The 25550-nt window shown below is 39.5% G+C and overlaps 1 protein-coding gene across 3 annotated transcripts in view; it reads right to left on the minus strand.

Moving 5' to 3' along the window:
- Positions 1-160: 160 nt before the first annotated feature.
- The window catches only part of MFSD6 (major facilitator superfamily domain containing 6), a 96308-nt gene continuing 70918 nt past the window's right edge, over positions 161-25550 (minus strand). For all 3 annotated transcript variants that reach the window (XM_069070201.1, XM_069070202.1, XM_069070203.1), the window contains 4 exons: positions 9504-9665; positions 7852-7950; positions 4376-4656; positions 161-2263 (listed from right to left, as the gene is read on the minus strand). In XM_069070201.1, coding sequence (XP_068926302.1) covers positions 2027-2263; positions 4376-4656; positions 7852-7950; positions 9504-9665 — 779 coding nt within the window. In that variant the 3' untranslated portion in view covers positions 161-2026. The remainder of the gene's footprint in view (positions 2264-4375; positions 4657-7851; positions 7951-9503; positions 9666-25550) is intronic.

The following is a 25550-nucleotide window of genomic DNA, read 5'->3' on the forward strand; positions in this document are numbered from 1 at the left end:
CACTTGCTAGCTATGTGACCTTGGGCAAGTCATTTAACCTCAAGTGCCCTACCCTCCCCCCTACAAGAAGCAAAAAAAAAAATTCAGTTGGAGTAGATGTTTGTTTAGTCAACAGAGATTCTTTTATGTATGTTTGGCCACATCTGAACCACTTAGCAGGTATTTTAAAAATGTGCATTTATTTTTATTTTTCCAACATGTCAACGGTGCATTTCCAAAACAGCAGGCGTTTCAAAGGAATAAATCAGAAGTGTAAACACAGAATACAGTATAAGCTATAGACTTCCTACAGTGTGACAGTCCACATACTGTACATTCAGAGGTGAGGTGAAGCCCATCACCTAATTCTTCATTTCCATAATTATATAAACACAATAAATACATCTGATTTTAAAGGTCACTTAAAATGAGTCATGATCATTTACAGTACAGTACGTTTTTTTCAAGTGCAAAAATAACTAGTGGCTAGTTCTATTTCTCGCAGTTCTTAACTTTTAATGCTGTGTTTCACTGTGAAGCCAGACATTCAAGGGCAGAACCCCCTGTGCCCATGCAGTCCTGGACAGCAGGTTAGGGAAGACCCCAGACTTAACAGTTACACCAGAGGACTAGAGGGTGGAATGTGTCATTTTTAAGTCTGTTCATTCTGTCTGGAACTCCTGTGCTGAATTCCAAGCTGACTTGTCTGTGAGAAAATCCCAACTTAAAACGTAGCTGACTCTTATTTACTGCAGTCAGTGTAGCAGTCTGGCCACTTCAAACAGCAGTCTTGGTGTGGGGTACTCATTCAGCTAGAGTTCTGGCAGCAGAAGTGGTAATGTCTGAAGATGCAAATACCGATATCTAAACCTTCCAGTGTCTGACTATGTCTAGACTATAAAAATGTACTGTGACTTTGTTTCCCTAGTTTGGGGAAAATGTGTTACTGTCATTTCCTTCTTTTTTGCTCCTTATTCCCTATTCCCTTTCCCCACCAAAGAGGCAAGGAATCCATGAACACCTAAAAAACCATGATATAATAATTTCTTATTAATTTTAACCTCACCCCAGGCACTTAATTTCCTACAGTCCTTTATAAATTGCCTCCACAGTACTGCTTAATTAAAGAAACCCTTAGGAAACTAGATTAATTTTTTGAAATTGCACCAGTTAATTAGGGCCTTTGTAAACAGTAAGAAAGGCTAGTTTACATTACAAACCTACCTAGTAACCCTTGTCTAATAAGCTACAGCATACTGAATTGGCTTATTTTAAATATTCCCTCATTTCTGGCCTTTCTTAAAGCCTATTTCAAAAAAATAAAATAAAATAAAAAAACTCTTTTTAAAGCTCAGTTTAGCTTGCAGCAGCCAATGGCAGCTTCACTTCTCAAAAATCTGCCTATTACTTTATACACCATCCACCTAGAAAAATATATTAGCTAAAGATACTCAAAGTGTCTGGTGAAACATTTTTTTTCCTTTCTTATTTTCTTTTTTACAAAAGAATTTCTATTACTAATTTTCACCTGGTTCCTTCCTTATTATTTCACATCATTTTCTGTCATGATGTTTCTCCTCAAGAGAAAAATAAATTAACTGCATCTTATCTCATTCCAATTTTTTTTTCAGTAAGGATGAATTCAAATATTCAAAAATTCATATAATCGATCATAGAAGGGGGTAAGTTATAATAGCAAACAACTTGAAACACTTTCCCTCCTCAACGTAACTGCTGGTTTCAACTCTTCTTGGCTTGGCAAAGAAATCTCATGACATTAACCAAACTTTCGCAAAGGAGCTCAGAGTTATCTCTGTAACTTCTTTTTGATCCATAATCTCCCAAAGAGATTAAATTTCCTTTCCGAATATGTACTGTAGTTAATATGCATTTTCATGTTAATGATTTTAAACATTTAAAAGCATGTATTGCATTGTACTATAATCTTTAAGATGAACAGAGGCCCGGGTTCTGGGCTCCTCCCAGGGCTTCTTAACAGAGGCCCTGAGTTCCTTCCATGTAACATGTAAAATGAGAGGGCTTTGTCTCAGTGTGCGCTAGTAGTGGGTTGAGGGTGACTATCCTTGGGAAGGTGTGTCACTACAGAGGATGCAGCAGGATGAGCATGACCATCCTTGGGAAAGTCATCTGCAATAGGGGAAGCAGGGTTGGTCTGGGATGCCACTTCAGGAGTTGGTCCATCTCCTGATAGGTCGGAGTTAGTCACACTTGGGGAATGCCTTGCTGTGTAGGACGGTGAAGTTTCCTGGTTCTCATTGGTCCCCTAGAGAAGAGAAAACACCACATTGTAGAAAGAGAAAATAGGCCACATAAGAGGATGGCTGCCCGACATCTCACAAACTGATGGCGAGTATATCTGGGCGGCCCCAGGAGCCACGTTTGTATGATCCTTTTCAAAGGAGTATATGAAAATGGGTGGCGGCCCTAAAGTGGTGGGTGACTGTGAGTACTGAAGAAATAAGGTAAAACATCTTACCTTTCATTTCTTTTCCTATCTGCCAAGAAGCCGCATGAAAAACATAAACACTATAAGTAGTATTCTTATATACAGACCAGGCTGTTCATTATTCATGAAATGCCCAATAACATTGTACTATATTATATAACCATGGAGCACTGGCACTGGCAGGAACCTAGGATGTCATCTATCCCAACCCCCCTATCCCCTTTTACCGATGAGGAAACTGAGGACGAGGGAAATGACATGGCTTGCCCAAGGCCACACAGCTAGTCATTTCTCAATCTCTTGGACATCAGGGACAGGAACATGTCTCTGGTAGTTGAAACCCATTCTCAGGATTTCAGAGTACACATTTTATAAGAGAAGTACAAAGTAGCACTAGAGAAAATGGGAGCGTCTACTGGTAGAAATTTCCACAAAAGACCAGATTTGTTTTTAGGAGCCATGAGATATACCCATGATTCTGTGCCTATGAGTTTAAAGGGGCAAGTTCAAGATCAAGACAAGAAGATTTGAATCTGCCATTGAAGGTGTCACAATTCAGTGGGGCTGCAAGTGTAGCAATATGGTAGAATGCTCTATTCAAAAGAATTAGGGTTCTGTGACTGATTGTTCTGGGTAATCTAAAGAGCTAATAGCTTGAAGCAATGTCAATCAATTTTCCCAGGCTCACACAAAGATGAACATGAGCCTCTTACTTAATATCAAGACTAACTTTTTTTTTAAAAAAGGAGCCAATGATATCCTTGTGCTTTATTTTCTTTGTAGGTGTGAGACCTACAGTATCAGTTTTGGGGGGATGAATAAAATGTTATGATAAAATAGGAAATGCATAAATGAAAATTAACAACCAGGATGATTATGTTAAGAGTATTCCACAAGTCTCCTACAAGATGAAATGCCCCCTTTTCCTCTTCATTTCTCTTTCCCCCAACTTCTCCAAGAAGTGAAAGGGGAATGACTGACATAGGAAGGAGAGAGTGGGAAGTCTTTCAGCAATTGCAGAAATCAGGCTTTCTTTTACTTTATCTACAAATCCAGATACACAGACAGCTACCCAGTCATTAAAAGTACCCTGCCAGAGTGACTTATCTTCACTGGCGAAGAACATAGCTCCAGAGTCAAAGAAAACTCATAATCTGGGCTCCTTTGATCCTTTCCCCTGGCTTTGGGAAGTTGCCAGCAAAGCATCACTCACGCCAAATCAGCTGAAGTTCCTTGAGCAAGACCCACTCATTGGTTCTTGTGTTATACTCTTTGAGCAGGGACCATAAAAAAATCTATCCTATCCCTGCAATAACATACTCCAGCGCTGGAAAGAACACATAACTTTTGGAGATTTCTTTAAGTTATTTAAAGAAGATGAAAGGGGGGTGGCTAGGTGACACAGTGAATATAGTACCGGCCCTGGAGTCAGGAGTTCCTGAGTTCAAATCTGGCCTCAGACACTTACCACATACTAGCCGTATGACCTTGGGCAAGTCACTTAACCCCAATTGCCCTGCCTTCCTCTCTCCAAAAAACAAAAAACAAACAAAAAAAGAAGATGAGAGGAAGTAGTATAGTGGATAAAAGGCTAGCTTTAGAACCAGGACAATCAAGGTTCAAGTCCTACTTTTTACACCTAATAGCTATGTGACCATGGGCAAGTCACATAACCTTCTCATACGCTACAGATGAATTGCCATTCTACATTTCCCATAATAGGAATTCCCTATATGGATGAAATTTTAGGTCCATAACCATCTCTCACCATCCCCCACACCCTTGCCAAAATGAAAGAAGATGGTATAGAACTAAGTTTCCGTGTTAATGTTAAAAAGAGGGCAATATTTTTAACATATAATTGGGAAAAATAAAATATTATATTAATAAAAGAGGGCAATCATATTTATAGTGTAGGAAGCATTTTACCTGCAAGGGCTGAATCTCAGAAGCCCGGCTAGTTCTCATTAGCTGCATCATCTCTTTAATCTGATAAAGCGCATAGACAAAAGTAACCCATGGAGAAGAGCTGACCCCCCATGCAGGCTTGTTCACATCTTCCTGTTCTTCCTGGTGCTTGGTTTTCTTGGGAGGAAGTCTGGGTTCAAGGCGAGGCATGATATCCTCTGTCTGCTGCTGCACCAAGTCAATAGTTGCTATGGGAACAGGACTGGAAGGAACAGGAATCCTTTCCGCCAGCATTGTCTTATCTGAAATGAAAGTGAAGTTAAAACAGCTATGAAGACTTTTCTTTATAGTGTACGTCAAGTTAACAAGCCTTCATTACATGTTCCATGCACTGAGCTAAGAACTGAAGGTACAAGGAAAGGCTCCCTTCCTGCCCCCCAAAAGGTTCTATTCTCAAGATGCTTACAAACTAATGGGGGGGGGGGTCAACATATAAAAAGTATGCGCAAACAAAATACAAAAAGACGAATTGGAAATGACAAACTAGGAAAAGCAATAGTGTTGAATGGCATTGGGAAAGACTTCTTGTAGAAAGTGGGATTTTAGTGAGGACCTGATGAAAGCCTGGGAAGTCAGGAGGAAAAGAGGAGGAAAGAGAGATTTAGTTAACTTAAACACATTATACTCAGGTTATCATATCACGTTATCCCAGGTTAATGGGATTTGCAACATGCAAATGTTTCCACCATGTAACTCATTTGTCAAGCATACATTGGTTAATGTTGCAAACTGGGACTTTTTTCTATGGAAGGTGTATGAATATATGGAAGTCTGATCTCCATTTGACTTGATTTCAAGAGGACATCTGAAAGGCTGTTTCAGGGAATGATTCTGTGCTCCCACGTCACTTTTGTGAGACTGATGCTCTGAATTAGATAACTCGTTACATGGGAGGGGAAGGGGAAGAGAAATTCTCATTAGCCTAAACCAAGGCTGTGGGGGGGCCAGGTGACCCAAGTCTCTGAAAAAAAAATAGGGTTTTATCTCTCTGGCTGAATGAAACTCTGTTAACAAACTCAGCCCCTAGGGTTTCAGTAACATTTCTGATTCTCTGAAGGGAAATGCTTCAGTACATCCAATAAGGAATGCTGAGAAAGACTGGCCTAAAAGAAATGAGTTCCATCTTAGGACCCAGGAAACAAGCAGTTTTATCCCATATCCCATGACCTGACTCATGTTTTATAAGGTGGATATGAAATCAATAAAAAGCGTAACACACCTTAATCAAACATCCATATTGCTTTTTATAGAGCCTCCATCCTGTTTAAAACTTTATTTAAGACCTGGTCCCAGGACAGGGCTGCACCTCAACCAAAAGTTCATGACTTTTAAAAACAAGGTTGAAAGGCAGTGTGTAATACAGTGGGAAAATGCCTAGACCTGGGAGTCAGAGGGGCAACTAGGTGGCACAGTGAATAGAGTGCTAGGTTTGGGGTCAGGAAGACTCACCTTCCTGGTTTCAAATCTGACCTCAGACACTTCTAGCTGTGTGACCCAAGTCATTTAACCTTGTTTACCTCAGTTTCCTCACCTGTAAAATGAGCTGGAAAAGAAAATGGCAAACTACTCCAGTATCTTTATCAAGAAAACCCCAAAATGGTGTTACAAAGAAGTGGACATGAACAACAACAAACAATAACTAGGAGTCAAAAGGCCTGGTTTTGGATACCTGGCTCAATCACTCATCAGCTGGAAAAGTTATTTCACCCCTATGAGCCTTCATTTTTCCTCATCTGTAAAATGAGCACAATAAGAGTTCAGGGTTCTAGTGTCATCTCTGCTACTAACTCTCAGGGTGACCTTGAAGAAGTCATTTAACTTCTGCCTAGGCATCAGTTTTTTCAACTATAAAATGAAATTATTTCTAAGGGTCCTCTTTCAGTTCTAACGTTCCACGATGCTGATAAATTCCTGTCTTGTCAACTTCATGGGGTTATTGTGATGATCAAGTAAGATAATATCATCATAAAAGCATTTTGTAAACTACAAAGTACCATATGAATGATTTTTAAAGTTCTACTTTATTTTTATATTTATACATATATTTAATTATTTATATATATTACATATTTATAATATATTTAATTATTTATACATTTTAAATTATTTTTTTTCAATGAATAAAAATCCATTTTCTCTCCCTCCCAACCTCTTCATTGGGGGTGGGTTGGGGGGAGTCCTCTTGTAATAAAATATGCATATTCAAACTAAATAAATTCCCACACTGGCCCTACTCAAAAAAAATACATCTCGTTCTGCACCCTGAGTCTAACACCTTTTTGTCAGGAAGTGGATAGAGTGCTTCATCAATAGTTCTCTAAAATTATGGTTGACCATTCCTTTGTAGCTTTCAAAATGGTTTGCTTTGATAGTGTTATTGTCATGGTATGCATTGTTCCCTTGGTTCTGTTCCCTTTACTCTGAATTAGCTCATCCAAGTCTTCCCAAGCTTCTCTGAAACTAACCCCCCTTTACAACAATATTCCATTTTATTACTAAGGTAGTACCACACAAATGGCAGTGAGAACAGCGCTATTCCCTCTCGACCCTAGCAAATGGCCTCAAAATATTTTGCAACCTTACACACATATCACTTTGACTCTACTCGCTTCAATGCATTTAAGAAATTTAAGCTCTTCTCCAATCCTGTTGTTGCTGTCATTCAGATGTTTCAGTCATGTCAGATTCTTCGTGACCCCATTTTGGGGTTTTCTTGGCAAAGATACTAGAGTGGTTTGCCATTTCCTTCTCCAGCTCATTTTACAGATGAAGAAACTGAGCTAAACAGGGTTAAGTGACTTGCCTCAAGTCACACAGCTAGTGTCTAAGGCCAGATTAGAACTCAGGAAATAAGTCTTCCTGACTCCAGGTCTGGCACTCTATCCACTGTGCCACCTAACTGCCCAATCCTATCCAAATCCAAAACAAAAATATTCTTTTGAACAAAGAGTCACTTAAAACAAAACAACTTAGTCCAAGACCAACTGATTAGTTGACCCTTAAGGTCCTTTCTAGTGCAAAATGTTATGGAGGAGATAACATGGTCTGGTGCAGGGGTGGAAAACCTTCAGCCTCAGGATCACATGTGGCTCTCTAGGTCCTCAAGTGTGGCCCTTTGACTGAGTCCAAACTTCACAGAACAAATCCCCTTAATAAGAAGGACTTGTTCTGTAAAACTTGGACTCAGTCAAAAGGCTGCACCAAAGGACCTAGAAGGCCACAAGTTCCTCACCCCTGGCTAGTGGATATATTCACCAATAATACAAGAAAATGTCAACACACCAGTAAAGACACATCACTGGATTTGGGAGGAATCAGGCATATAAAATTCTGCTAGATGATGTGTTAGCGTTAGCCTGTCTTGGTCTCCAGGAGGTATGGATGGCCATTCAGAAGGCCCAAGCACTGAGGAGTGGCAGCAAGGACTGAGCACTCACCTTCTTCCTCATCTGGGACTGCAAGCCACTGTATCAGGGCGAAAAGCAAGAGGATCACTAAGCAGGCCATTCCAATCCCTCTGAAAGTCGCAGCAGCACCTGTAAAAATTAGCCAACAGAACTTTTTAAGATAAGGCCACAGAGCAGGGATGACTGCATTCCTTCCAGCACCTTGTATCCACTGATCGCACAAAGGGAGGAAAGTGCTTCAAAATGATAGAACAGAAAATGGATTAGACAAGTTCCCTCATTTGTAAAAGGAGTCACACTTGATGATTCCTGGGATTCTCTTAATCTATAAGAGGTTCCTCTGACAGATCCTCAAGGTGCTTTTATATTATCTACTTGAGATGGCAAGGAATGTGATCACAGATTATAGGATTGAAATGCCCCAGGTTTGATGAACTTTCACCTTCCATTAAATAACTTAATAATCAAGATTCCAGAAATAGCAATTTTCAGACATTTCAGTTATGTCAGACTCTTTATGAGAGGTTCAGAGTCAGGCATAGTAGTTTGAGAGATGATTTCCTAGTTAGGGAGAGCCAAGTTGAAATCCCACCTGGTTAAATACCAGTAGAATGATCCTGAATTAATTACTTAACTTTAACTTAAACAATTGCTTTGTCCCAGGCAACATGCTGTAAGGCTTTGATTGCAGAAGTTGCTAATTTGCATTAGTAGAGGGCATCTCTATACCTCAAATTCCCTGTACCGCTGTACTCGTAAATCTAAACAAAATAATACAGTACTTTAAGGTTTACAAAGTGCTTTACAAATATTAACTCTTTTATTCACACAACAGCCCTGTAAGCAAGTTGGGTTGTCCTCATTTTGCATGTGAAGAAACTGAGGAAGAGAGAGATTAAATGACTCTTCTAGTGTCTGAGGTTGGGTTTAGACACAGGTCTTACTGACTCCAGGCCAGTGCTCCATCACTTTCCCCAGCTAGCTGCCACCAAAAGTTGTCTAATGAAGTACAGCTGACAGATCCCCTGAGTCCTGCCTGACAGACTGAACCTGACAACAGAACTGTGGTACCAGCAGAAATTGGGGCTGTGTAGGTTTCTTTGATTTAAACTCTAACTGAATTGCAGCGTCTGCTTTTTCCCCCCTTATATGCTTTGAACAGTATGCAAGGACAACCTTAAACCCAAACAGACAAACATATCATTTCTCTGCAGGGACCTCCTTGTATCAGGGAGGTATACAATTCAGCAAGCAGCTTGATTTCACATGACTCATCCTCGGTATGGTTGGGCAGTGGGCAGCAACTAATAAAAAGTTAGCACTGTGCACATTCACAACATTAGCAAAATCCGTTAAAATTACACCAGCACAAAATATGTCAAGAGGGTATGAAGACAAGTTTCTGGTCTAGAAAATAAATAAAATCAAAACAAAACAAAACAACCCTCTAATAATTCATGAAGCCCTTTTGGGATTCTAAAAAGTAGTAAGCCTGGGGTGACTAGGTGGCGCAGAGAATAGAGCACTGGCCCTAGAATCAGGAGGACCTGAGTTCAAATCCAGCCTCAGACACTTAACACAAAATCTAGCCGTGTGACCTTGCAAGTCACTTAATCCTCATTGCCCTCCCTTATCCCCTCCAAAAAGAAAAAGAAAAAAAAAGTAGTAAGATTACTACTTACCGAAGTAATTGACTAAAACTCCACCAATCATAGCTCCACATCCTCTCCCCAAACCCAGATGAAGTCCCTGGAGGATTCCCTGAGCTGACGTTCTTAATTCTGGAGGCACAGCTGCACTGAGATAGGAAATGCAAGCGGCCCAGATAGCTGCATGGGTCACCCCTAGGGTAAGAAAAGAAAACAAAGCACAGTTATACCTTTCACATTGCCAGGGCGAGGGGTATGGTAACCACCACACTCCTGCCTGGAAAATCCTAGTGAAGTTATTGGTCCTCCCTTCCCATCAGAGAAGTACAAATTTTTTCTTTTATGGAGTGTTTACAGTACCTTATTGCAAAATCTGGGTGGATATTATACAATACTATCCACATAGTTTCTGCATTTTTGAGTTTCTAAACTTTTCTCTGTAGTCCACTGGCCTTCACAGGTCACCTGTGACTTCTGTGTGTCATCTGTGGCTTCTGCAAAGCTCCCCCAAAATTCCCATTTAGTTTCTTATTCCAACCTGAGATTTATCAACCTCTTTGGGAAAGTCGCGATGTAGAAGGGATAACTATACTGTTGTGTCAGGGAACCATAAAAATGAAGAGGTTTACCCATAAAGAGGGAGACCCCAAAATACCAACACATGGGGTCCTGCCGAATAAATTCGACTCAAGTCTTCTCAGCCAAAGAAAAGTAAAGTTTATTTAAAGTTTATTGCTTGTATTGGACACAAAGTAAGCCTGTGTTAGGTCCTTCTGTGGTGCTCTCTAGGTCATTCTATGGTGCTTTAGTTTTATGGAGGGAAAATGGGATCTTATATATAAAAAGTTGTGGGACAAATCTAGGGGTGGTCTAGAGGAGGAGTTTGGGGAGGGTCTTCAGGAGGAGTTAATGAGGTCAATGAGTGTTTAAGGGTGGGAAGTTGCTGGAGGCTACCTGAAGACTAAGTGCAATGGTGGGCTAGGCCAGTTCAAGGGTGGATTGATATTTTGATAGGCCCAAGGGTGGGAAGTAGATAGACAATAGAGGGCTAGGTTAGTAACCAGGTCTGGGCCCAGCCATATTTGTAAGGCTTATTGCCTCATGCGAATACCTCATACGATTTAATCAGAGCTCAAGGGGGCACCCAGAGCCCGTACCTCATCACTGTCAGACCAGTCCTCCTGGCTGTCTAATCAATATGTATTAAATATCTGTTCTGTGAAAAGCAATGCACTAGGTACTGGAGACAGGAAGATAACAATGAAGCAGTTTTAATTCCTTATGTCTTCATATGTAGGAATTTTAAAGAGTCCTGAAAAAACTGCTAAGATGCTTGCTTGATTGCTGCATATTGTTGTAGTTCAATCGTTCAGTCATATTTTGACTCTTCGTGACCCTGTGGACCATAGCACAAAGGCCCTTCTGTTCTCTGCTACCTCCCAAAGTCTGTCCAAGCTCATGTTCGTTGCTTCCAGGACACGTCTATCCATCTCAACCTCTGCCATCCCCTTCTCCTTTTTTCTTCAATCTTTTCCAACATCAGGGTCTTTTCCAATGAGTCCTGTCTTTTTATTATGGGGTTAAATAATGTAAATGTCAGCTACAATATTTGTCCTTCCAAAGACTAGTCTGAATTAATTTCTTTACATACCGACTAATTTGATCTCCTTGCTGTCCAAGGGACCCTCCAAAGATTCTTGTATATTTCATTCCTTCCAAAGTCTAACCAATTACATGCATACCTGCATATGCATCACCACCAACACAAAGCCTCCATTACTTTCCCAGATGTTGAAGGCTGTATGAGTAGAGGCTGAGAAATATAAAGCTTTCACTCAGAGACAAACTTAAAGGCCACAGATAACTGCATCCTGAACAAATCCACTAAAGCATAATAAAAATAAATAAAATAATAACAAATATAATAATAAACATAAACAAAACTAATTCAATAAAAGTATAATAAAACTTCATTAATGTGGATGAATTCCAGCAAATCAAAATTTTCAATAATATAGATTGTTGAGTCTAATAGATTAGTTATAGCACTATAACATACTCTGTGCATTTTTATGAATGTCTGTAATAGTGTTAGAACACCTTAATCTCCTAAAAGAATGGGACTAAGTCTCACAAACTAGAACTGTGATTGTGCTCTATGGGGTCTGATATTCTCCTATATAAAGTGAGGGGACAGAACTAGATCAGGAGTCTTAAAATAAAGAGGGACTTGGAGTAGTCTCAGTCATGTAATGAAGTCCTCTGACCTCATTTCCCTTTTTTTAAATTCCAACAAAATATGTAATCAGATTTACAAGTCCTTGCTAAGAGAAACAGTTGTAGCAACAGACAGATGAATGCTATAAATCTAATATTAAAACATGTCATTTCAAGTCTGAGATCAAAAGACTGGTTTACCACTAATTTGTCCTCCAAAAATCTATGCTTGAGGTAGTAAAGTAGTGGAATAGAAGTCAGGAGAACAAGGTTTTTAGGTTCAGTTCTGTCATTAACTGACTATAACCTGGGGCAAGTCAAATCCTCCGGAAGCCTTAGCTTCCCATCCATAAAGTGAAGGAAGTTGGACTAATTATCTAGAAGGTTCCTTCTAGCGTCAATGATCTATAAACTTTATTTCTTTCTACAGTTCTGTCTCATTTAAATCCAATTCACTTGCAAGTCAAGACATCACCCTCTTGATGTCATTGGTCCTCTTCAAAAATGGAGGAGCCAAAAGGGAATGGGTCAACCTTATTCCCATTGAATTTGGCTGAGGGAGGGAATGAAATACACACTAAATAGGGCATCTCACCCTACAGGAGAGCAGAGGGGAAGGAGATGAGAGGGGATGATGGAAGGGAGGGCAGGCTGGGGAGGAGGGAAGTTGGAAGCACCCACTTTTAAAAAGGGACGGGATCAAAGTAGAGAATAGAACAAGTAGGAGGTGGGATAGGAGGGAGGGAAATATAGTCAGTCTTTTACAATATATCTACTATGTTATTGTTTTGCATTAGCCACACATGTACAACCTATACTGAACTGCTTATCTTCCCAGTAAGGGTGGGTGACAAGGAAGGAAGGGAATGAATCTGGAATTCAGTTTTAAAATCAAATGTTTAAATATATATATATGTATATATATATACATATATATGCTATTATTAATACTATTTTACATGTAATTGGGAAATAAGATATATAGGCACTGGGGCATAGAGATCCACTGAAAAGTTGAAAGGGGCATGGGAGAAAATATGGGAGAGAGCAGATTGGAGGAGGGGATATCCTGTGGGACTGCTATTTGGGGGCAGTGGGTAGGAGAAAAACAGGGAGAAAATTTGTAACTCAAAATCTTGCAGAAATGAATGATGTAAATCATAAGTTAATAAAGCTTTTGAAAAAAAAAAAGAAAAGAAAATGGAGGAGCAACAAACTTGATTTATACAACGACAGAGACATGCACTAGGAAGTGCCTAATACTATTTAAAGATTATCATGAAAAATCCATCATGGTGTTCACACTGAAGAATTCTACGTTGTGAAATATTTTTGTGGTTCTTTTCTAAGTAATTTGGAAAGCAACCCTTTTATTCCCCTTTGCTGTTCTTTGGGTAGACAAAGATTTGGTTTGACCTACTTAGAAGTTAGCTGAGGTAGGTTTGAATCTCATCTCTAACACTTATTAGTTGTGGGACCCTGAGCAATCCAGTTCTACTTAGAAAGCAAAATGGAATTATGTATTTTAAAAAAGTGAATAAAATGTCACTTGGACTAAAACATCCCACTGCTAGGCAAATACCCCAAGGGGGTAAATGACAAAAAGAAAGCTCTAATGCATACCAATACATTTAAAGTACCATATTTTTGTAATTGCAAAGAAGAGGAAGCAACATAGATGTCCATTGGGGGACTTTTAAATATTGGGGGAATAGTTAAACAAATTATGGTACAAGAATACTGTATAATGAAATTTTACTGTGACATAAGAAAAGATAAATATGAAGAATACAGAAAAATATTATTAGATTTCCTTGTAAAATGAAGCAAACAAAATCAGGAAAACAAAATATACAAGGGCTCCAACAATCCAAATGAAAAGAACAATAACAAAATAAATGAATCTGAATGCTCTGAAAATACCCAAGCTTGGTGCCAGAAAAGAGATATGAGATGGCACCAGCCTTCTTTTTCTGAAGAAGCAGAAGACTGGGATTATGTAACATTGTATTGGTTACTTTTTCAGAACATTTTTCCTTTTTAAAAAAATTCTTTGTTATGTGCTTCTTTGTTGTATGAGATGGCTCTCTGAGAAGGAGAATATATGGGGAAAATATATGGGGAAATGTAGGTGACTTAAAAATAAAAAGATATCAATAAATTTTGAAAAAAAAATGAGCAGCAGTCTTCAGCACCAACCATCAAAAATGGATTTAGTGTATCATTGCTAAGCAATTATCCTTTATTGGCCAGACTGTAAAATCTCATTATTTTTTGGTTAAAAATACTGACTGCCAAGGGCTACTGGTTTAGTCACAACTACAATTTTTTCTTTTGAATTGAACATATACTAAATACACTACTGCTTTTGTCAAAGGCTGAAAGCTACAAAAATTGTCTAGAAGGTGTCCAACACCTAGGCAAAAATGGTTCACATATGATTCACTTTTCAGAAAATCATCAAACAAATGAACCACATCCTCCTTCCATCCCTGGGCAAAACACATACCTCTAAATTTTTATTTTATGGGTTGTCTATTTCAGGAGTAAAATGAATACACTACAAACATGCCCCCAATGTCTGTATTCATAACTTAGCAAAGGTGGGAATAACTTCATTATTTTTGATAAGAGGATGAAGAATGATCAGCAAATAAGTATTCTCCATGGTATTCAAATATTGTTCAAGTTCTAGGTAGCACAAGGCTTTAAAAGACAAAATAATTATTTCTCCACATTATCTCTGTAGGAAAGGTGAAGAGGTTTTATTAACACCATTTTGCCAATCCTAATGCTTTTCCAAATCAAATAATCGATGAGATTTCAAAGTCAATACACTGGAAATCAATTTGCAAAAAGTAACAGGTCCTAGGATTATTAGAGCTAGGGCTAAAAGGTCCTTAGGGGTCATCTAACTCAATGTCCTCATTTTACAGATGAGGAAACTGAATAGAGGTTAAATATTTAGCCCAAGGTCACAGAGGCATAAAAGCATCAGAGCCGGGATTCCAATTGGAGTCTTGTGACTTCCAATTTCAGCCCTTCAATTTCACTGTTCTTCCCACTGTACTACATTGAGATGAGTCATATTAGGGCAAGAACCAGACCAAATGCTTTTGGTTGACTTTGAAAATGTCTCCAAAGAAATAAATTACTTCTAAACCAAAAATATCTGAGATGTTCTCTGGCATACTTCATAAATGGAAATCAGTACAATTTGTCTATTTGATTAACTGTGGGCTCGAGGACTACGCAAAGCATGAGCCTCCAAAAAACAGCATAGACCTATATGAAAAGTAACCGTGAACTCAACATTAATTTTACTGATCTTACCTTCACTGTGCTACTGGGGACTGAAAATGACACAGCCCACATGAGGGGAGAATGAGACATGTGCACAAATAATCAAATAACACAAATCTGTCATCGCTGAGTCCTTTCAGTTGTGTCTGCCTCTTTGTGAGCCCATTTGGGGTTAGACAGGGTAGGGAAATTGTGGCCTGCTAGGCCTTTGGATGTGGCCTTTTGACTGATTCTAAGTTTCATAGAACAGATCCTTTTATTAAGGGGATTTGTTCTAAGTTTGGATTCAGTCAAAGGGCTGCCCTTGAGGATCTAGAGGGCCATGTGTGGCCTCTAGGCCACAGGTTCCCCACCCCTAGATTAGAATATGATTAAGTATGTAAGTGAAGTCAAACAAAGTAGCATAAGAGATTCAAAGATGGGAAGAGCCATGTGGCTTGGGTTAAGCAGGGGTGATTTCCAAGAAGAGATTGTACTGAAGCTGGACCTTGATGGATGGGAAAGGGCTTCACTAGGTAGAGTTGGGGGGGAGAGGGTACAATACAGACCTGGAGAATGGAATCCACAAAGCCATCAAGGCACAAGTGGGTAAGATGAGAATGGGGAACAATGAATCATTCCATGTGGCTGGATTGTAGAATATATGAATGGAAACATCAGGAAAGGAAAAGTCAGAATGTGGATGGCCTAAAATGCCACTCCTAAGTAATTCTGTCTTTTTCTCAGCAGGCAATAATGTAGAATCACTAAAAGTTCTTGAGGGTAATAAATTCATACCCGTGGGTGATGATATAGAAGGGGAAGTTTAAATGTATGCTATCAGTATATATGAAATAAGGTTCTTTGTCTAAATGTGGAATGTTGGATATACACGATTTTTCTCACCAAAGATAATAAAACTATTTTTGAAGTTGGTTGCCTTTAAGAGAAACAGTAAAACACCCTGTGGGTGATATAACTCAGTGTGAATTTCAAATCCACTTAAAATTTATCAGCAACCGAAGATAGAATTTACTCTTAATGGATGACTGATATTAAGTGGCCATTAGAAAAGATTGTTTGCAGTTGATTTCCAACACTTAATGATCAAATTACTGTCTTGGTTAGGTAACTGAGAACTCTATCACTTGAAAGGAACTCTGACATGGCAGTCTTGGAGGCAATGGGTAAATTATTTCTCTTCCAGGATTGAGATTTATAAGTATAGATAATGCAAAGTGAAAGGAGAGACTAAAGCTTTAGAAAAGAAAAATGGACAGTTAGGTAGTAAGTTATTTTTCTCTGGCAGGCAGTGGACCCAACTGCCTAACTGTGCAAGAGAATGAGAGAAATCTTATACAGATCTAGGAGCCTTTTTATGCTGCAGATATTGAGAAGATATATTGATATTTTTAAATGTCATTTATCAGAAAATTAACATTGAATATATGACCCACTAAACTTGCTTAGTAACTGTTTAATAATTAACTATTAACAAATTAATTCCAATAGCAGGCAGCATGTTATAGCATATAGAAATGATGGGCATCATGGCCCTTAGGGTCTGCACCTGGCTCCACCCTAGACTGCCACTCCTAGATTCCACCTAGACCCCTTCCAAGACCAGGTCCCTAGTGTTTGCCTGGGGCACCAGGACCTTCCAGGTCCTTCTCAGTTACCTCCTATTCTCCCCAGGCAAACTGGTCACTCCTTGATCCTTCCCATGGTCTTTCTGTATGTAAGGTCCATCTTGCCCCACCCCACCCCCAATTAAATTGCTCAGATTCATTAAGAATCTGGCCCACTTGCATTAGTGATACAAATGCTCAGACTCCTTAAGAGTCTGGCCCATTTGTAGTCACAGATATGCTCAAATTCAGTCTGGCCCACTTGTCAATTCAAGTGTCAAAACTGGGTGGATTCTTAAAATCTTTGCCACCTGACCTGTATTCTAATAAATCTTGTCTTTGGCTGAAAGAAGGCTGGGTCGAATTCATTCGAGGCAGGACGTATGTCACTTGCCCTTGAATTTCAGGGTACCAGCACCCCTAGACCTCAACAGAGAGCTTGGTCTGGAGATTAGGAAGATATGCGTTCAAGTTCCATCTCTGATACGTCCTAGCTATGAGACCTTAGGCAAGTCACTGCCTCTCAGTGCCTTGGGCAATTCTCTAAGATGGTGGGTTTCAAAGGAGCTAACCTGCTGTTATTTGCATTGATAGAGGAAATAGCTTCACCTCGAAGTGCCCTATACCAATGGAATCACTGCTGCTACTGCTGTTTGCTGTTTGTCCTTCATTCTCAAAGAGGACCATGACCTCAGGAAGGTGATGCCATGACATGCAAGTGAATTGGATTACAGTGAGGGAGGGTTGTGCAGTCACCAGCCTCACCTTCTCCTCTGGGGCCATCTGGGTCCAGTGGCCAGATATATATATAGATATAGATATAGATAGATAGATAGATAGATAGATAGATAGATAGATAGATAGATAGATAGATAGATAGATCGATCAGAACTGGAGATGGCCCAGGATACAGTGGGGATCCTTGGCATTTTCAAGCTAAGGTCTCAGTTTGACCTCGGCAAAGATTATTCAGTGATTAAGGCTTATTAAGAACTGAAGCAAAGAATGGCCTCTTTAAAGAACAAAATAGATCTGGGAGGGGAAGACCTTCAGGGTTTCTGGGCAAAACAGAAAAATTGCTATTTACATTCATTCTGAACCAATCTTATTGACCTATCAATGTCAGCCAGGGTGCTCTGGGGTTAAGGTTGGTCTTTAAGAGAAAAGGAGATTCACAGGTTTGGTCCAACCCCCCCCCTTCCTACCCTACCCCCCAAAAAAAACTTCAATGCAAGGGCAAGGTATCATAATTTTTAGTCACTCCATAATTCTCCATTAAGAGTATTTCTTTATTCATTCTCATTCATTTTTCTTCTCATGTAGTCATATTTGAGACACGGATTTCTACTTTATCCTTGATTTTATCACCTTACACTTCCTTCAACACTTTGCCCCCACAATCATCAGCTCTCAATAATCTTCATCCTCTCCCTATCTATCTTCCTTTCTTGCTGCCTATAAACATGCCCAAGTCTCCTCATTTTAAAAAAGTTCTCCCTTGATCCTCTTGGTCCCAGTTCTCCTCCTGTATCTTTCATCCTGCTCATAGCCCAATTTCAAATAAAAAAATAAAGTTTCTATTCTTGTTGCCTCCACTTCTGGCACTCCTCAAGCCTTTGCAACCCGGGCTTCCAACCTTATCATTCCACATAAGCACATCTGTCTCTCTCTCAACTTACCAATGATTTTTAAATTGTCAAATCTGATTGCCTTTTTACAATTCTCAACTTCCTTGACTTCTCTGCATCATGTGACACTGGTAACCCACCTCTTTTCCTGGACTCTCCTCTCTGAGTTTTCATGAACTATTTTCTTGGTACTTCTCCTACAAGACTGACCATTCCATCTCAGTTTCCTTTGCTGGGTTAGCATCCATATCACAACCTCTGTCAGTATACCCCACGGCTCTGTACTGAGCCCCTTTTTTTCCCATTCTTAACACTCTCTTTCTTGGAGACTTCATCAGCTCTCATGTGTTTCTCTGACATCTCTATGTATATGACTCCAGATAAATAGAAACAACCCAACTCATCTTCCTCAGCTCCAGTTCTACTATCACCAACTGCCTAAAGGACATTACAAACAAGCTGACCCCAAAGGCATCTCAAACTCAATGTGCCCCAAACAGAAATAATTATTTTCCCCCAAAACTCCATCTTCTTCTGAACAGTACCTATTTCTGTGAAGAGTACCAACCATCCTTCCTTCCACTCCCCAGGTTTATAACCTTAGAGTTGCTGTCCTTCACTCTCACAGAGGACCAAAATGACATCACTATGTTAGTTTCAATGCATCCGATTGTGGCTGAGCTCAGAAGGCTCTACCACAGGTCGGGCACCAATAGCTCACGTAAACACTTGGGATGGATACACTGAATTTGTGCATCCTGCATTTCCTTTAAGCTGTCTCAATTCTGCTTTGCTCATACAGCACAGCACCCTCTCTGATGTAGGCACACCATACTGTGCCAGTGTCTCCCATGTTACACAATTTCAAAGTTCTTGAGCGAGACCTTGAGAGTGTCCTTGTGTCGCTTCTTCCGATCACCATGTGAACACTTGCCCTGTGTGAGTTCTCCATAAAACAGTCTTTTCAGCAAGTTTTACATTTGAACAATGTGGCCAACCCATTGGAGTTGCTCTCTCTGAAGCAGAGTATAAATGCTTAGCTCGTTAGATCGAGTAAGGACCTCAGTGTCTGGTACCTTATCCTGACAGGTGATCTTCAGAATCTTCCTAAGACAATTCAAATGGAAGCGATTTGGTTTCCTGGCACGGCTTCAGTATACTGCCCAGGTTTCACAGGCATACAGCAATGAGGTCAGCACAATGGCTCTGAAGATCTTCAGTTTGGTAATCACTCTAATGCCTCTTCTCTCCCATACTTTCCTTCAGAGGCTCCCAAACACTGAGCTAGCTCTGGCAATGCGTGCATCAACCTTATTCTCAATGTATACATCCCTGGAAAGTACACTCTCTCTTAGTCAATGCTGGCAAGATTCTTGTCAGAGTCCTCCTTAACAGGCTGATCTTTCACCTTGAAGATGGTCATCTACCTGAGGGCCAGTGTGGTTTCTGAAAGGGCCGAGGAATAGTTGATATGGTGTTTGCTGCCCAACAACTCCAGGAGAAATGCCAGGAATAGAACAGAGGTCTGTACACATTTGTAGATCTTACCAAGGCCTTTGATACTGTTAATTGTGAGTTCTTATAGAAAATTATGTCAAAATTTGGTTGCCCAAGGAAGTTCATCAGTGTTGCATGTCAATTTCATGACAACATGCTTGCCGGGGTTCTAGATAATAGACAATGCTCTCATGCCTTCCTAGTCACCAATGGAGTGAAACAAGGCTGTGGGCTTGCTCCCATGCTTTTTAAAATGATGTTTTTAGCCATGTTGTCAAATGCTTTCAATGAGAATGAACCCGGCATCAAGGTCAGCTAATGCACTGATGGTAAATTCTTCAATTTGCAAAGGCTACAAAAACAAGACCAAAGTAGAGGGAGTGTTGGTGCATGATTTTGTGTTTGTAGATGATTGTGCACTCAGTGCAGTGCAGCTGAATCTGAATCTGAGTCACTGAAGCTGAGATGCAGCAAAGTATGGATTGATTCTCTGCTGCTTCTGCTAATTTGGCCTAACAATTAACACCAAGAAAACACAGTTGCTCCATCAGCCACCACCACACCATCCATATGTGGAAACACTGGTTACAGCAAATAGAGAAGTTCTGAATGCTGTGGATAAGTTCACTTACCTTGATAACCTGGGAGTATCCTCAATTCCTCCCTGTCCCTCATCACCAATCAGTTGCTAACTCTTGTTGATTTTTTCACCACAACATATCTCATGTTCATCCCCTTCACTCTACTCACATGGGCACCACAGACCCTCATCATCTAACACTATTCCTCAGTTCTTTGTACATGGTAAACATTCAATAAATGCATTCTCATTTACTCATTCAATATCTACAAGGGCAAAATGACACTTGAACCATATGAAAGGGTGGGACAGGAGAAAAAAGCAATGTATTATCCTGGACAAGTCATTTCTCCTCTGGGTCTCAGTTTTCTCACATGTGAAGTGAGGGGCTGAATTAGATCTTTTAGATCTCTTCCAGTGCCAGAATCCTTCAATTTTTGTTTCAAATAACTGGAACTCTAATGGGAAGGATAGTCCTTCCATTCACACAGATCATTATTGTTACATGCCCTAGGAGACCAAGTTCCTTTGGACAACAAAATTCACTACTTGGTGGCCAATGTTTTTGTGATAAGCCTTTCTGAACTTGGCTACTTTGGTTCTTGGACACAAGTCTTTTAGCCAGGACCATCCAAAAAACCTCAAGCTTAGAAATGCCACTTCAACAGAGCCTCCCTCTTTGAGCTTCTCTGGCATCCTCTGGTCTCCAACAGGTGAGCCTTGTCTTTTGGGGAATCAAACCTCCATGCCACAGTCACTTCCTGTAGGTTTCACATCCTGCCTTCCCCACCTTTCCCAACACTTCCTTATGTATTGTCTGCCACCATTAGAATGTCATCTCCTTGAGGGCAAAGACTGTCTCTTTTGCTTTCATTTATATGCCTGGCACTTAGCACAGTGACTGGCACACAGTAAGTGCTTAATAAATCCTATGTCTATTTTCACATGTAAAGAAACTGAGGCCCAAGGGTAAACAGAAAATTAGTAGCAGAGTCAGGATTCAAATCCAGGTTTTGTTAACTCCCAGTCAGAAGTTTTCCCACTACCCCAAATGGCCAGAACTTACAGTCTTTCTATGGGCACAACCTTTGAGAACCCAGCTTTGCTTCCATGCCACGATAAGACAATGAAATAGAATTCACTGGAGGTGATTCTGTATTATGAAGAAAAACAACTGCTTTAATGTTGCCACCTGAAAACAACTTCAGTTCGTAATACGAGTGGCGAAAGACACCATATACTAGAACACAAAGAAAAATGAAGGGTATTTTCTTCCTCATTACAGTAGTGGGAGAAAGTAGCAGATAATTATATTGAATGTGTTTAAATAAGGATGCTAATTGATTCAGTGACGTTAGTAAATTTGTGATTTTAAATTTCTCAGATGGACAGACTAAAATTCTTGAGGACAAGAGAGGCTAAGAATATTGTGCCCTCAGCTATCAGTACAAATATACAACCACCAATTGACTCTCAAGGACTAGGCTAGACCAGTTTCCTTTCACTAGGTGCCAAGGTCACCAAAAAAAAGTAAATAAATAAAAATAAAAACCATTTAACTGTCATGACTAGCAGTATTAAATGACATTTTTCTTCTATACTTTAGCAACACTTTTACTGGAATTTTTATTTTATTAATCAGATGCATCCATATATATTTGAAAAACAATAATATTTATATTGCAAGATATTATTCTGCCTACAGAATATATACTTATTTATTACACTGAGCCATGCTGCATAGTTTGTTACAGCCAAATAAAAGTTCAAAAAGATTATGCTTGGTGTCCACATAGATTCATAAATAGCTAGAAATAGCCTAGAAGCTTCCAAGAGGTCTGCTGGCCAACAGATTGAGAAGCACTGTTCCAGATTAGGCTAATCTCCCAAACATTAGTTGGGAGTTGGACAATTCTACATTTAAAATACAATATTTTTTGCCTATTTTACTATAATTTACTTGTTAAATTCTGAACTTAACAAATACCAAATAAGCCAAACATTTACATAAAATACACAGCAGAACAGGAAAAAAAGGTTGCCCATGCAAGCTGTGAATCTATGTTCTTTCTATTCAAGAATACAACAAACTCAACAGTTATTTTCTTTTTAAAAATTTTAGTATTTTATTTTCCCCCAGTTATATGCAAAAACAATTTCCAATATTTTTTTAAAAAACATTGAGTTCCAAATTATCTCCCTCCCTCCCCACCTTGCTTCATTGAGAAGGCAAGCAATTCAATATAGTCAACAGCTATTTTCAAAGTTGTTTCACTTGTCTGTTTGCTACTGACCTTTCTATCTTCTTCTGCACATTTTAAAGAAGGCTTTAATGATCCTTTTTTCTTACCTTTAAAAAATTTTATTAACCCCATAGCTAACTCCTCCTCCCCCAAACACTCTCCACAAACTGAAAGAAAGAAAAATAAAATTCTTGTATTTATTCATAGTCTAGAAAAACAAATTCTAACATTGACTATTTTTTTAAAATGTCTTATTTTGCACTTTGAGTTCATCACTTTTCTGAAAGGGCCAGGGTCTCCCATTGCATCCTGGATCATCTCCAGTCATCCTGATGAATATCTGGTCACTGGATCCAGATGGTTCTGGAGGAGAAAGTGATGCTGGTGACCTTGCACAGCCTTCCCTCACTTAAATCAAAGTCAACTGCAAGTCACTTCATCATTTCCCTGATGCCATGGTCCTCTTTGAAAACAAAGGGCAAACACAATTCAGGAAGCAAATAAATGTTTCATTACCAATCCTCAGATAACAATTTAAAGACTAAATGAACCAGGGAAGCTCAGAACCCAACTCCTGTCTTCTTCCTAAATGCTTGTTCTGAAGATTAACTTAGAGACATAATGGGAAGAAAACAGACACATATGCAGACTACCATTGTCAAGAGCCTAAGCATTTGATGTGTAAACAACTAGTTTCTGATTGTGCCTGAAATCAATAAAACATACCATGACCAATAAAAACCCACCCTATGTGAAATGCTAAATACTTGTTTGTCTTGTTTTCCACAAAAGAAATAGCTTGGCTCAATGGCTAATGAGCAAGAATCTATCTGGCCCAACAAGGGTGGAAATAATATTCATCTTGCCATCATCTGTCAACACACTCACTTCATTCTCTACATAGCTTCCCTTTCCTCTCTTAGCTGTTAAAATATCAGGTGGGATTTATTAAGTTTTTTATATGCTGGGAAAATATTTCCTTTAACTTACATGCCAATATTAGTTCCTGATTCAACAGTAACCATCTCACAACAATGCAAATTGGGCCTATAAAGAGTATGTTAATGCAATAAATACTTCATATTAGCAAGAAGAGACCTGTACTCCTGAGGAGGTATGTCAATTTCATGCTGGGACAATGGCTCTTTTGGCAATCACACATGGGGAGGGTTGTGGCTGGTGGATTGGGCAATAGATTTTTGTTCCCCTCCCAATTCTACTGCTGACTTAGAAATCACAAAATCTTCAGGTTAGATATGAGTATGTCTAGAGTATGTCCAACCCCTCATTTTACAAATGAGGAAACGAAGGCACAGGACACTCAAGTGATTTAGTCAAAATTACACAGAAAATTAGTGGTAAGGCTGAGACTTGAATGCAGAACATTAGAATGGGGAACTGCTGGTGAGGAATCTACCTTCTCTGTGATCTATAATCTTAGGGAGTTGTCTCGGTGCACAGAGACATTAGCTGGATTTCCCAGAATCATCGTCAGTATAGCGTGTGTCAGTCAGGTTCGGTGACCTTTCTACCATTGTACGAAGCTGTCTTTTGTGCCCTCTGAACATAAGGTATGTAATTATTCAGTCCCTCATGCAGTGATCACAGAATTAGTTGTAATGAATTTTATTCTAAGAGAAACCACTGACCCAACGAACAATAATTTCAGGCCATGCGGGGCTTCTACAGAATGTTGGGGAAGGCAGCCCCTGCCAGACCCACCCAGTGTGCAGCAAGCTGTCAGAGGCTGGTCTTTTACTAAGCTTTTGCTTACAAAGGCAGATCATGAGACAAAAAACAGATTATGAGACCAAATGTCCAAGTCCCAAACAGATACAGGCCCTTCAGATAACAACTATAGAAACAACATCAGAACTTTCCTTGGTGGATATATAATAAATTAAAGGGACTACTGATTATATGCTGGTCATTTTACATGCAGCAATCACCCTATGCACACTGAGAGGGAATACTGTTGGTAAGGAGCACCTCCTGTATCCTATAGCATAAGCAATCTTGGAAGATGGAATTCAGAGAATTTCAGAGTACTACAGAGGCCATCTAATCCAACTCATATATGGCCAAGAATACCATCTACAACAGTAAATGCTGGGGAATCTACTTTCAAATTTATTGTTGCTCAGCCATTTCTGTTGTGTATGACTCTTCATGACTCCATTTTGGGGTTTTCTTTGCAAAGATATTGGAGTGGTTTGCCATCTCTTTAGCTCATTTTACAGATGAGGAAATTGAGGCAAATGGGGTTAAGTGACTTATCCAGGGACACACAGTTAGTAACTGTCAGGTTTGAACTCAGGAAGACGAGTCTTCCTGACTCCAGGCCTGGCACTCTATTCACTATGCCACTAAGCTGCCCCACTAGCAAAAAAGGAGATCTAATTTGTAGAAATTTGGAGTTTTTTGTGTTTGTTTTTTTTGCATCAAGCCTAAATCTGCCTCTGCCACACCTACACTTTATTTTCTGTTCTGTTTCCTGGGACCAAGCAAATTAAGTCTAATCCTTTGATTAAAAAAAATGGATTAGACTTGGCAACCATGTACTGGGTGTGGCTTGAAGTTGGAAGATCTATAGATATTACAACCTAAGCAAAAGAAAAAGAAGGATATAAAGAGCAGTGTTGTTGCTGGTTTTTTTTAAAGCATATGTCATAGCAGGGAAAAGGAAGAAGGCTTAAGGTCTGTGATCAGAGCAGATGAGATGATAAAAACGGACAAAGGGGAGAAAGGAGAATTGCTCACTTCTTATTTTGCTTCTTTCCTTTGCCAAGGAAGATGGTCTTTGGACTGGACGCTAGAGAATAAAGATAGAAAGAGATTTAAATGCCAAGAGAAGCAGGGAGGTAGAAAGGAGTAATGCAGGATTGGAGAAGGGCAACTTTCTTCCTGATTTCAAAAAAACATTAGAAGATGAAGTCTGAAAACAAAGTCCTTGAGTTTGACTTCTATTGAGTATAAAATTGTAGAATGAGTTGTGAAAGGAATGA

Source organism: Petaurus breviceps, unplaced genomic scaffold, assembly GCF_028583685.1.
Source record: "Petaurus breviceps papuanus isolate PSGF00001 unplaced genomic scaffold, PetGlider_PUasm1.0 90804, whole genome shotgun sequence".
NCBI classification, from domain to species: Eukaryota; Metazoa; Chordata; class Mammalia; order Diprotodontia; family Petauridae; genus Petaurus; species Petaurus breviceps.